Source organism: Achroia grisella, unplaced genomic scaffold (assembly GCF_030625045.1).
Source record: "Achroia grisella isolate CSIRO2021 unplaced genomic scaffold, CSIRO_AGI_Agris_v1 utg149, whole genome shotgun sequence".
Classification (NCBI taxonomy): domain Eukaryota; kingdom Metazoa; phylum Arthropoda; class Insecta; order Lepidoptera; family Pyralidae; genus Achroia; species Achroia grisella.
This window is the reverse complement of record NW_026712644.1, coordinates 4,252,164-4,266,570: the sequence shown is the minus strand read 5'-3', so window position 1 is coordinate 4,266,570 and position 14,407 is coordinate 4,252,164. Positions and strand designations below refer to the sequence as shown.

General features: G+C 33.1%; 2 protein-coding genes across 2 annotated transcripts in view; one reads left to right on the top strand and one right to left on the bottom strand.

Moving 5' to 3' along the window:
* Positions 1-8,765: 8,765 nt before the first annotated feature.
* Positions 8,766-11,706, bottom strand: LOC131840665 (U4/U6.U5 small nuclear ribonucleoprotein 27 kDa protein). The gene is made up of 2 exons (XM_059188843.1): positions 11,626-11,706; positions 8,766-9,705 (listed from the first exon to the last, which is right to left on the bottom strand). The coding sequence occupies exon 2, from the start codon at positions 9,699-9,701 to the stop codon at positions 9,258-9,260; it is 444 nt and encodes a 147-aa protein (XP_059044826.1). The 5' UTR covers positions 9,702-9,705; positions 11,626-11,706; the 3' UTR covers positions 8,766-9,257.
* A 1,353-nt stretch (positions 11,707-13,059) lies between these two features.
* LOC131840667 (protein hu-li tai shao) overlaps positions 13,060-14,407 on the top strand; it is a 109,539-nt gene continuing 108,191 nt past the window's right edge. The window contains exon 1 of the mRNA XM_059188845.1: positions 13,060-13,350. The gene's annotated coding sequence lies outside the window, so the exon portion shown is untranslated. The remainder of the gene's footprint in view (positions 13,351-14,407) is intronic.

Here is a 14,407-nt window from a genome sequence, read left to right as displayed (position 1 = left end):
TTTTTTTTTTATTAATAATGGGATTGCGCTTGGTCTTACCTCATCTGATGGTAAATGATGGTAAGACCTAGGATGTAGCGCGCTAAACTAACTAAACGTTCATTGTGAATAATATTATACAAAGACTAATTATTATAAATATTCAACAATTTTGGAGGATTTCCATCTCAATGCAAATGATACTCTAAATTAATTGATATAATAGTCATTTTTCTGAGATCACAATCAGAAAATTAAAATAACAAGACAGTGTTACAATGACCTTTGAAACTGGATTGTTATTTTAAGTTATATATATGTATATATATATGCGTTCATTATTTATACGTGAAATTAGAAAAAAATCACGGGATTTTACCACTTTTTATTTATTTATGTTGAGTTCTCGATTGGTATTTGTGTTATTTTTAATTTTAAGTAAATTACTTAATCGTTTGCTTTTAAGAAATTTTAAATAGCAAGACAGTTTTACAGTGACCTGTAAGACTGTCTTGTAAGTCTAATATTCTTATTTATACAGGCTTAGTCGTAAATCGGGAAGGAGAAATCTCATGAACGTGACAAGATGTGACAAAAACGGTCACACTTTTATTTATTTTTTAGAAAATGTATTTTGTGTCACTCTTGATGTATGGCACCATACAAATTAAGATAATATATCGACAAAATAATTTATTGATGTATTCTAAGAACAGAAATTTTATTTATTTTCTATTCAGGAGGTTGCTTCAAAGTTTTAATATTATGAATATGTGACAGTTGGTTATTAATATTACAGTATTATAACAAAATGCACAAAAATGTATACAAACGAACCGCTTATACTGTTATTTTTGATCCAATAATGACTTGCAGTGGCGTAGCTATTTAGGGGCTATGCGGGGCAGTGCCCCGAGGCCCTCAAGTTCAGGGGCCTTCGAACCCTCGACAGAAAATCTCGATCAACTGAACTAAACGTACGAAAAATTTTAATTTTTCGTTCGTTTAGTTCGTTTGTTTAGACAGGTTGCAACCCAACTTTAATCATGGCTACTCAGTTGAGAGAAATTAGAAATATATACCTTCGGAATTTCCCGAAATTCTTTCTGTTGCTTGGCAGTGTTGTCAATTTGACGGATGGCGATATATGGGTTTTAATAAAACTGTAATATAGGACACGACTGCTGAGCAGTGGGATCCTATATTACTATTGTTGATTTGCCCCAGGGCCCTTGGTTACCTAACTACGCCACTGGTCTTTTGTGATGAGTCTGCGTTCAGAATAAGTGGTAGAATAAAAAAATACGACTATCCTCAAAAGTGCTTATTTGACTTTATGTGAATAAATATAATTTCTACGTAAGTAGCAACTTTATATGAAGAATATTGTCATTAATTTCGTATAAAATAAACTTTTACGACTTATCTTTGATGGGGTAGTCAGTGAATCAACTTTCGATTTTGTGAACGCAACACTTGACATGTCCACATTTCGCTCGGTATATATGAAGAAAAAAAAACATTACTCCAATAGAATGTTAGTAGCCTCTGGACTATTCGCGAGTCATGTTCTCCTGGTACTTTCACTGCAGTATCGGTAATAGTAAGGTAACTTCACGACTGTTATCTTTGATGGGGTATTCAGAGCCATTGTCGACTGTCGATGTTGTGAACGCAACACTTGACATGTCCACATTTCGTTCGGTATAAATGAAGAAAAAAAAACACATTACTCCAATAGAATGTTAGTAACCTCTGGACTACTTGCGAGTCATGTTCTCCTGGTACTTTCACTGTAATATCGGTAATAGTAAGACAACTTCACGAGTGTTATCTTTGATGGGGTAGTCAGAGAATCAACTGTCGATGTTGTGAACGCAACACTTGAAGTTATATCCACATTTCGCTCGGTATATTTGAATACAACGGGGCGAGTTTCCTGCAGTCTGTACTATAATTTAGTGATTAAAATATTTAAATTATGTGATTGTGATATGGTTCAGGTATTGTGCTTATATGTCCCTGGTTATTAACTGTTTTAATGTGACCATGTACCATTAATGTTTAACAACTGCCTTGATGACACCAAATTTTAAATTTGTAATCGATAATATATAATTAATTAGACATTTATACAGAACTATCCATAAGTTACGTCGCTCAAAATTATATATTTTTTACAATCCTAGTCACAGTCTGTCATATATGATGATGTGACGCTCCCCGTCTCTAGTGTTACGAACTATATTTTATAATTATACATCTAAAAATTATAAAATTAACAAACATTTTCATGATATTTTATACCATTGTCACAGACGGTTCCTCTGCCTAGTGTGACGAATTACGTTTTACAATTGAACATACAGAAAGGATTAAATTAAAAAACAACATTTTTATGCCTTTTTGTCATCCTTTTCACAGTCTGTCACATTTGTAACGACCTATATTTTACAATGAAACATCTAGAAATGATTAAATTATCAAACAACAACCTATTTTTATCTGTTGATTAATTAAAGCTACTCACACTCTTTGTCACACTATGTCACACTTTATCGACCCCCTCCCGTAAACATGTGACGTAATTTATGGATAAACCCCTTGTAAATATTATACAAAAGTGAAGTGTTGAATTGCATTAGACTGTTAGCCCAATATACGTGTGTAAGGACAAATAACGGTCTGAATTTGATCACCAATAGAGAAGGTCGTGACGCTTCCAGTAGCGGTGGTCAGGTTTCCACACTGAATATTTGTGGTCTCACACATGATAATGATAGCGGAATTAAACAAAATAATATAAATATATTAACCTTTCGAATGTCTGTCGTATGTCGCAGCGACCGAAAGTGAAGAGGCGGTATGAGCGCGCCAGCTGTATTTTCTCAAATACATTTCGATCTTATTTCGTTTTAAATAAGGATTAAATTTGTTAAAAAGAAGACACGGTTGCGGGCACAGATCTGTGGCAAGACGGTAATACGGTTTAAGAGGGGTGCACAGATCTGTGACAAGACTGTAAAACGGTTTAAGAGGGGCGCACAGATCTGTGACAAGACGGTAAAACGGTTTAAGAGGGATGCACAGATCTGTGACAAGACCGTAATACGGTTTAAGAGGGATGCACAGATCTGTGTCAATACGTTCGAAGGGTTAAGTAATGAAATGGACTTCCGCAAAATAACACCTATGTAAATTGATAAAATATATAAAATATGTGTTGCAAATTGAATATAAGTGTTAATAAAATATGTACCTATTTTGGTGTGAATTGGTACCCATAGAAGTTCCTAATATTTGGTTTAATAATTTATTCCCATCACATTTGACTGTTATATGGCGTGTTACAGTATTTATTGTTTATTTTTATGGTAAATAAATTAAGTGAGAATTGAACGATGGTATTTTTATTTATTCAAGTTATTTAAAACAATATTAAGTAGACAATTTTTTTATTAATAACTTAAATTTCATTAAATAAGTAAGTAAGGGGTCTTGGAGATGAACGACTGGACTTTCGAAACTACAGGGGTGTGGGGGGCGGAGGCAACAGTATTTATAAACGAGTTGGGGCCGGGCATTGTTCCCCTCCGATCGATCCCCCGTCCAATTCAAACGGGGATCGAAATTACGACGGCCTGAGCCGATGTTCGAACCCCTAGTGGTGCCCTCAGACTAAGTTCGTATCCGTCAGGCAGGAGTTGGCCTTCAGCCGCTCCATAAATCCTTCCTTTGGTTTGGAGTGCCATCTGCACTCGCCCCCTATCGTCCGGTGAAGCTATAAAAGGTCAGCTACGGCTGACAGCATAAGAATGCGAAAAAGAAACGGGTGCATTGCAAACCTTTCAATATATCATCTTTTCTGTACTATACATATTATACAAAGTACCTACTCGAGCCAGAGACTTTTTATCGTCAATTTCTTGCCTCCTATTGAGGCAAGTGTGGAGCGCCCGGTTGATTGCACGGTATGGTGTGGTTGAGGTCATCGTCTTCGCCAGCGAGGACGGTGTCCACCTAGCCAGGTCGCTAGACTTTAATAAAACAATTTATTGAATTATAAAATTTTTATTTCTTTCGACTCGACAAAAATTACAAATATAAATTCTTATACAAAATGAATTATTTTTTATACAAAAATTACACGTCGAAATCGGTACAGTCAACAAATAAGTACTTAAATTAGCGTTTAGATAAAATGTAGTTAGAATGGAAAACGAATGAAGCCTGAAAATTATTGTTGTATACAGATATAACAAAATGTTTGAGATTCTATATGTCTTGTATGCGAAAAATATGGCGTTATAACGTTGTTTATAAAAGAAATTTATTTTTCTTTCTTCTCGATATTTCACATAACGCCATCTAGTCCCAAACTAGGCTGAGCTTGTGTTATGGGTACTGGACAATTGATAAAAATACTTAAATATACTTAAATATTGGTATAGCAGTGCAATACAGTGCATGAATGTCGATGATGAAAAATAAGACATAATTAACCCGAAATAATATCTTAAAATATCGAAATAAAAGTTTAAATTATTAAAATTCAATTATAATATTAGAGAAATTCAAAAACATTAATTTTAAATAGTTATTTTTATTGAAACAAAGAACAATTACAAACATAGCTAAGGAACACAGCTATACAACCATATACTTCGCATTTTACACTTTCTTTTCCAAACATTTAACAATAACTTGCATATTTATATAACTACGTACCGGAATTTAATATGGTTTCACATTTCGCAAAAATTGTTATAATAATATAAAAGCAAAATTTAACGTAAGTTTTAATAATAATTCATAATATATATTGTTATAGTGATCACTGGACCTTTATTTTCAATTAAAGATCGTATTTTAGATATTATAAAACAAAAATATTTTTTTATGGTTTTCTAATAAAAGACATTATAAATATTATTAAATAACTATAAATAAACTCGTGGTATGTACATGTGGAATGAATCTTTGTTTAACAAGTTAAATTATAAGTGATCGATTTATACATGTTTTATTTTTCTTAAATATACAGAAATAAAGAGGAATTGATCGATACAGCTATATTTTCATGAATATAAAAAAAAAAGAAATTTAAATCCTCACAAATTTTAAAGCAAATAATTATTGATTTTGAAACGGATAATGAGTGAAATTAATAATGGAATATTTTTATAAACTTACAAAATTTTATGAAATAATAATCAGGACACTGCGTTTATATATTTATTAATACATTAATTCTTTTTTATTTTATTACTCGATATAGGGAATTTTGGAATGACATTAGCTCTAGAAATTGTATCGCAGTGTATACATTTTTTGACAGATGTTTTGTATGTAATGGCGCCATAAGTACAAAATTGGCGCGAATTTGTTTTTGTTTTTATTAGAAACAAATTGATTGTTTTTTATTTATTAGTAGCCAGTTATTTACGACGCACAATATAGTTTAGTTTTATAAGTACGTACGCAGTTTATTGTAAAAAAAAAAAGGTAGTGATAAAAGGTAATGAAAGGTACTTGCTCAGTGCTTGTGTATTCATATAAAGTTTTTAATGCAAGTAACAAAAATATATTTTGGTATGAATTTATATTTTCATATTTTAGCCAAAAATTTTTTTTTTTATTTTTTATTACAGATTAGACAAATTACCAAACAGCTAAACTCTTTAATTTTGATATAAAAGTTTACAAATATTTGGATAGAGTGACAAAACAATGTTTTTTCTGATTCATTAAAGGTGCAGATGTAGTGACAAACGTTACGGAATCGATCCCGTGTAGACAAATATTGCTGCCGGTACCCCCGCGCGACGCATGTGCTTCAATATATTATTTAAAAAATATCACATTTCAAGCAACTTGTGTATAATATTGTATATGGGCTATGGAGAATGAGAAGGCAGAGTGCATGGTTTACAAAAACATGTATCAATTCTGAGTATACTTTGGCTGTATAATTCCTTTCCTTTGATTACATTTTTTTTTAAACCATAGACAATATATTGCCAACTCAAAAATGATAATGTAATTAGAAACAGTACACTCTGACTTGTCAATCTTTAACTATTGTACATTATGGAGGAATGTAGAGGGGAAGAGGGGGGTGTGTGTATATCAGTGTGTAAATAACTCTGTAACACTATTGCTAGGTGGCGCGCCGGGCGGGTAACTTGCAACCAGTACGGACAACTATTCAGTCTTATTCTACAGTCATTAGAGCCTTCACTATGATCGAATTGTTTATTTATAAAAAGAAATATAATTTAAAATTAGAACAAAAAGTATTCCAATTTAAATTCATATTCATTTTTATAAAAACAATGTAAAATACGATTCGATTATTCTTGTCTATGACTCACTAAGGAAATAAGTCGTTACTTCACAATTATAACATTAATCTGACAGAACTTAACCTATTGACAACTATAAACATATTGTGTGTTAAATACTGTCAGATATTCATATATATGGCAATATTGGAAGACATCTTGTCTATGGCAAGGCAACTGTCATTAATAAAAAAAAATCTTTTTTATCCAAAACTGTGCAGAACTTAATGCAAGCAACACCATATCTCCAATTTAAGGCATTAAAAATCTATTTCCCTTGCTTCGGACAACTGTGAAAACGTTAATTCAAGATGGCATCCAATAATTTCCCGCCAAAACGATTTATTTTTTAAATGTCATAATGAGAAGGCTCAGACCAGCGCGTCTACATCGGACGGATTCCGTTGCGTTTCTTGGTGCGCTGTGCGCTGGTATGGGCCCGCGCGGGCAAAGCTGCGCGCGGGTACTGTAATAACGGACTTATTCTATCTTAATAATTCTATAAATGAAACCTGATGGCATGATTACAGAACCGCCATTTTGAAATTTCACATTTCAAACAAAATGGCGGGCATCTGTTTTTTCCAATGTACTTCATATTGTTATAAGAATGATGTTTAGTAAAAATGAACAAATATAGCGTAAGAATTATGAATATTGTCATTTCTTTAATTTAAACGAATATTTCTTTATTTTCATATAGTTTTAAAAACTATATAAAATTAATAAATTTGAATGAATATCCCGTTGAATGATTTTTTTTTAAATTTAAAACTAATATTTGTTTGTTCGTGTTTAAATTCTATATACTTCTCATATAAAGCTATACTTTAGAATATATTTAATTATGAACAATTGCTATTAATTCCAATTTGAAATGAAAATCATCGCTGGAAGCCTTGTTTCCAGCATTATGCTGAGTTATGGTCTGTTTTGTGATACGTAAATTGCTATTTTTTTGTCATTATTCTTCTATATGTGCAAGTCAATAATTTCTATTCTTTTCTATTAATAATGACAGTTTCGATTCATTTAACAGCTATAATTAACAAACTATAAAACTTAAGTTGCCAAAGACTAAAATAATTTATTTATGAATATCTATCAATATTATTTGTCACAAAATTTTGTCACTATTTTATTTATTAAATAAGATCCTGTGACAAAAAAAACGATTTCATATTCATAATTTATTTTTAAATTTTGTTAGTCATCCAGTTGGGCTAGCTACTTTTGCTAAGAACTGGCTACAATATCAACTTGTACATATATTTTGTATATCTTGTAACTGTAACTGTCAAATTGAATCATATAAAATCGAAAATCAATCTGTTGCAATAACGTTTGTAACTGACTTATATAATCAAACAGCACTTTCAAACATTGCAACCGGGAATGTCACACCTACTTTCCATACATATATACCATCAGGTTCCGTAAACAGGTCTTAACCCACAGTACAGTCATACATAAAAAAACCAAAACCTTCCATACATGAGTTAAACAATATTTACATTTCACCGTAAATTGTGTATGAGTGTACTATTGTGCTATCGACCATACAAAAATTAATACAACACTTAAGACTAAATAAATGTAGGCTTGTTAGGTGCATATGTACCGAATAGATGAAGAATATCAACGAATTAAAACTTAATTCCCATCGTAAGTGGGTTGTTAACGGTGTGTTCTTTACACCAGGTCATATGAGCGGAGCAAGTTTATTCCTAAAAAAACAATTTTAAACAATTTCTTTGAGTGGTAAACGATGGAGGCTTAAGGTCGACCTTCGATAAAATTTTGGTCTCGATCAGTCAAGTCGTTTCGGAGGAATATCATTACAATGAATGGAAATCTGATCTCTAAGTTCACTCCATTTGGTCTCAATCGGTCAAGTCATATCGGAGGAGTCTCGTTACAAAGTGTGCAAATCTGATCTCTAAGATCACTCCACGCTTCCCGCTTATACATCATTTTCGGTGCCATTTCCTCGTCAATTTTATGAGAATAAAGAATTTATCTATCTACATAAATATTGATATTTAGCACAAGAAAGAGCAAGAAACTTGTGTTACTCCTGTGTTGAATAAACTAATTCTTTCTTTGTACAACTTATAGATAAAATTTATTATTTATATATGACATTTTCGGCTTCATATTCTTGTAAATTTTACTAGGATTGTTACCGTGGTGCTGTTTACACACCAGCTCACATGTTGAGCGGAGCGCGATTATTATTAAAAACTTAGTCTTTGAAATTAAATTTTTTGCAGCAGCGCGTGAATTTTTCTGTCTTAGCATAGACAGAAACTTTATCAATGACCATTCCTCGAGGACGCGGCTGAGCGGAATCTTTTTGAGTGGTAAACGATGGAGGCCCAAAGGTCCATCTGATGAAATTTTGGTTTCGATTGCCCAAACCGTTCCTGGAGTATCATAACAAAGAGTGCAATTCTGATCTTTAAGATGGCTCTACGTTTGCGTTCCACCCAATAATTCTATAGAATTTATCTACGTATCTTAGCGTGGGAAGGCCTCCAGCAAGGTGGACCGACGATCTGGTCAAGATCGCTGGAAGGCATTGGATGCGAGCAGCGCAGGACCGATCGTCGTGGATATCTTTGGTGGAGGCCTATGTCCAGCAGTGGACGTCTTCCGAGCTGATGATGATGATCTATTTATCTACATTTGCATTTACTAAGAGTTCTAACCTGTTCTCTAAGACCGCTCTGCTTTTCGCGTTCCACCCAATAATTTTATAGTACCTATTTAACTACATTTGCAGTTACTAACATCGCTCTGCGCTTTGTGGTCCGCTCTATAATAATCAAGCATCTAAATAAGTACATCTGCACCGTCCAAATCCTACGATATCACATGTTTGCAACACAAAATGTGACCCTGCAGGTCTAACATGCGACGACGTTCGTGCAACTACGCGACGAAGTCCAGCGGCCTGTTGAAGCCCCCTTTCCTGTTCATGTACTGCCGGTACTTACGCTTCAGCACCACGTGTACGTCCCCTTCGACGTTATCCTCCACCTTTTTCCCTTTGGTCGTGTCGAACCCACAGAAACCCATTACCTTTAACATTTCCTGTTCCTCTGGCGATTTGCCCTCTAAATCCGCCGGGGTGACAATGGGCCGTTCTCCGAAGGTCTTCTTCGGCTTTACGAACGAGGTGGTCGGGCCTGGAGAGATGGAGCGGGAGCGTCGCCTGCGCGGGGAGGGGCTCCGGCGGCGGTCGGGGGAGCGCCGCCTGCGTTCGAGGGAGCGCGAGCGCGACCGCGTGCGAGGCCTGCGCCTGTCTCTGTCTCTGTCTCTGTCGCGGCGCTCCTCCCGCCGCCGGTCGTCGCGTCGACTCGGCGACCGACCCATGCCTCTGAATATAAACATATTTTTTTAAATTACACTGATGTTTTTTTATGGATGATAATGGAATGGTGAACCCGCCTGCGTCAAAGGTTTACGTTGGCAGGGCACTAGTGGAGGAAGATAAGATGAGTATGAGGTCAGATCAGTTAGATAGTTCCTAGGGGGACCCGCCCCGACTAGTTATGTACCCTGTCAGGTTGAATGAATAAACAGTCCACAAACAAAATTCAATTACAAATACATACTATTCAGTAGTGTGCAGTATAATTTACAATTTACATTTTTAATTCTTTGTTTTTTATTTATTATTAATTAAATTTGTAAATTCTTTCAAGATTATATAAAACCAGCTGTACTTGTGACTTTGTCTGCATGGAATTTAAGTTTATTTTTCTGAAATAAAAGTAGCCTAAATTACTCCCTATTACATCAGCTACCTGCTAATAAAAGTCCCGTCAAAATCACTCCAGCCATTTCAGCCGGAACAGACAGACAGACAAAAATTGTAAAAACTGTATGTACCATATCTATATTCATATGCATGTAGTAAAAAACGGTTATTTCCATATTACAAACAGACACTCGAATTTATATGTATAGATTACATGTTATGAGAAATTTACATGACCCCTAGAATGGTAATATAGAAGTGGCATTACAGACAGCTTGTCTACCACCAACATTACATAAAACAATTGGTGTTTAAGTATAGATAAGTTTTATATTGTCCCTAACGGGTCTAGGTGGCGAACTTTGATACAGGGCGAGCACAATAGTTCTAGGTAGGTCGCAGTGCTACAGGTGCTACAAACATCTGACAATAGCCCAAACAACCCAATAAAAAAAAATAGATAAGTTAATGTATTGCTGTTACTAACAATTATCCATTGTAACCAATATTTCTCTACGTTATTTAAATTATTAACCGGGTCTTAACACAAATAATTTTATGGCAAATAAAGGTATTTACCTCTCTCGACATTTCGATTAGGTTGCACTAGCCGTGGTCATGAGCTGACTGCTCGTCGGTTAATAATTTAAATAATCTACATTTGTCTGATGTTTTATTAACCATTTTAGAGTTGCAGATGCCAGTTCAGTCAAAGGGTTCTAAGTTCTGTTCATGAAATGGTTGTTACATAAATGAAAAATTGTGGATTTGAAATGAAAATGCTTTTACTCCGTAGACAAATATTTTGATGACTGACCGTTACTGTGGCTCAATTTGGAAATTAATATTGGTATTACTATTATTGATTTTATCGTTATTGGTATTATTATTTTGACATTGTTATTTTAGATTTAGATTTAATTATGTATTTTGAAATTCGACACAACAATTATTGTTATGAATAAAAAATTAAATCATGAATAATTTATTCATGTAGGACATGTCAGCCGGTTATGAACACCAAGTTTTTTGTATTAATATTCTTTCCCTACCGTCAGTAGTTCAGTATACAGATTCAATTGAGAAAAACTGGAGATAAACTCAACTGATTTTCTATTTTTTAAAAGCTAGTTTATTTACATTGTATACGTGTGTATGTCTATATAATCTAAGTGGAAACCTCGTGTAATTTAAAAATATTAATAAACACCTTGGTTGTTCAACATTGCTCCATAACTTACATGAATTTTTTTAGTAATACAAAACTTTATAAAACATGTGTGTGCAACAGACGCGGCTTGTCATTACCGACATTTTTAATGTACAATATAAGTAAATAAATTAATAAAGTTATTTTTCAGTTGGTGTTAAAACAGGAAATTACATTTATTACACAAAAAAATAGTTAATAAAAATTGGTATTCATGTTGAGATAACCTAACCAACAAATATTTTGTATTTTTATTAACAATGAATTCCGAATTATAACAAAAATTATACATAAAACATAATATTAATAGAAATAAATATATTTACCTTATTATCTGGACAACAGTTTTAAAATTTTGTCTAAAAATAAATAAAAAATAATGCAACAAACAAGCTATTAGAACGCCATTTTTTTAGGACTAAATTTTTTTTTTAATCCGTTTCGTTTGGTATGTTTGGAAGCGTAAATCCATGTATAAAACGAAAATATTTTTTTAACAGTGTCATTTTAATTTTTATACCAGTTTTAAAATATTCATTGTATTCATGAATAATAAAAATAAATTATAATATAGTTTTTGTAATTTTCCATATATCTGCATTGTGTACCACACTAAGTATGCGTAAACGGGAACGTAACGTAGCTACGGGTGTTAACACTTTACGAAAATTTCCCGTATATAGAGATATTTAGATTACTAGTGAAATAGGTGAATAGTAGATCTATTTCGATTTATTTAACATTTTTTACTAGATGTATACTGTAAAAATTTGTCTGTCACCTATTTCAGTCGCAAAAAAGCTGCCTTTTGTCTGTCTGTCTGTAAGCGGTAGTTTGCAATTAGGTTGTGCACTTATAGGATAAGAGGAATGACCTCTTAATCTTTTAAGCAACGCATGAGTGTATAGTATCACAGGTGTAAAATGATAACGTGTTGTCCGGCGGACGTTAGCTTGTTTGCAAAACAAACGAAATAGGTTTATGGCTGAATACCTATAAACACATTATGTAGGCAGTGCGCATGCGAAGCTTCGCACGCACCTTATAAATGTCATTCTGTTTGGTCTTATGGATAATTTTAAGTCTTATTGATAAATTTATATGGTATTGTCAAGGCTGTTATTAAAAAATGGGTAATCAGGGGCATTATCAAATGTTAATGTCATAGTGAAGACAAATTTTGACAACCCCACATACCTATGTCTGTATGCATTTGAAACCAACATGCCAGGGGTGAGCCTACCGTTGTCTCACAGATAATTTTTGATTTGTTGCCGATGTTTCCTTCTATGTGTATAAACAAAGCTTATTTTGTGTCGCTGAAATTTGAATTGTAATTCGATCTAGTAAACCAGTGGAACAACTACCCATGCAATGTGCAATAAATTTATGAGATACACCACCACTTAACCACTTAACATGTACACAAAATTTCATAAGAATCGGTCAAACTTTTTTGTAGAAGTTTTGTTACGAATACCGTAAAATTAAAATTTTGTATATTAGATATATACGCCAAGACGACTAACCTATTAAGGCCAAAATTAAGTATCTTTTTCCGTAATAGGATTCGTATTGTATTTGCAATATAATTTGCATTTATTTAAAAAAGTTACAGAAATAAATAAATTTTAAGAAATATTTTTAACAATATGAATTTAAGTATTTTAATGTTTTGGTGGTAATTAGTCATATTATTATGGCAATAACTACGCCAGCGCCATCTGGCCAAGAAAACGTGATAGCCGATTATAGCGACGCCGCGGTGCCGCGGTGAAAAAACGAAACTCGGGTCGACATCGATCTACTCGTGTGGCGTTCGGACTATATTCTTTTTTACGAACGAAATATTGAAATAAACGCGTTTAACCGTAATGTATTTGGTGCTAGTGGATTAAAATATACTTAAAAACATTCTGTGCGTGTAATTCTAAATAATGTTACGTCATTCCCGTGCTTAGTGTTAGTTACTTAGCTTCTATTAGTGAGAAGTGATTTTGTGAAGTGACTGCGAAAGATTCGACATTATCGCCTCTCGGAGCCAACTGCCGGTGCGTATTGCATGCAATCAGCTTTCTTTTGTATTATTATGTTTACATTTCCTCTTAGAATGCGGTCATACGCGCGTGAGAAAATCTAATATCTTTGTTCGTTTAGGGTGTGTCTGATTCTTCTATAGCCAAATGAGGTCGCTTTTTTTTTTTAGTTATAACCATGTCAATTTAGGCGCAGACGCCGAGATTGAGTGGCCTATTCTACTATAATTTTAAGGTGCACCTCTTATTTCAAATACTTGCACAGACTAATCTTTAGATTTTGAAATTAAAATTATAATGTTGTTTTCCCTTTAAAAATTGAAAATTACGATTTTATTATTCACTTAGTGATATCGTTCTGTAATCTGTATCGTTATTTTGGGCGTGACTGCAATCAATTCCCTACATATTATCTATCAAGTCAATATAAAAGGATGATGTCACCGGGCGGATGGCGGTATAACCCGACCGAATATGATTGACCGCTATCACTTACTACATCCATGATTTAAGCGGCGTTTTCACTTGTTGGACTGATAACTACACTACATGAAACTAAATTGCTGTCTGATACAGCAATACAGATTCGAATTATACATTTAATTGAGACATATCGTGATTTTAAACTGATTCACAATTTAAAAACAATTTTATAAAGTACACTTAACAACATACTTTGGTATTTGTACATCTTTTCATAATACATTGTTCTTTTTTTTTAAATATAATATAATAATTGTCTTTGACAATATTTGCGTGTTTTTGGCGGTAAATTTGTAAATAATGTATGGATGTTAGAATTTTTATTGTAATTCTTTGAAGCAATTTAATATATAAATTTAATAAAATTAGCATCAATAAAATATATAGGTTTTCCTTCCCTTAACATGGGTTTAAATTTAACTAGTAATAATTACTTAAAATAATCTGCAAATTTGTCTAATTTTAATATTATTATAATGTATTTAATACTTCTTCTGATCCATGTCCCATTTCCTACATCTATTAATTGTTTGTTACATAATAGTGATAGTGATTTATATATAGAATATTAGCCACATATATTTCAAGT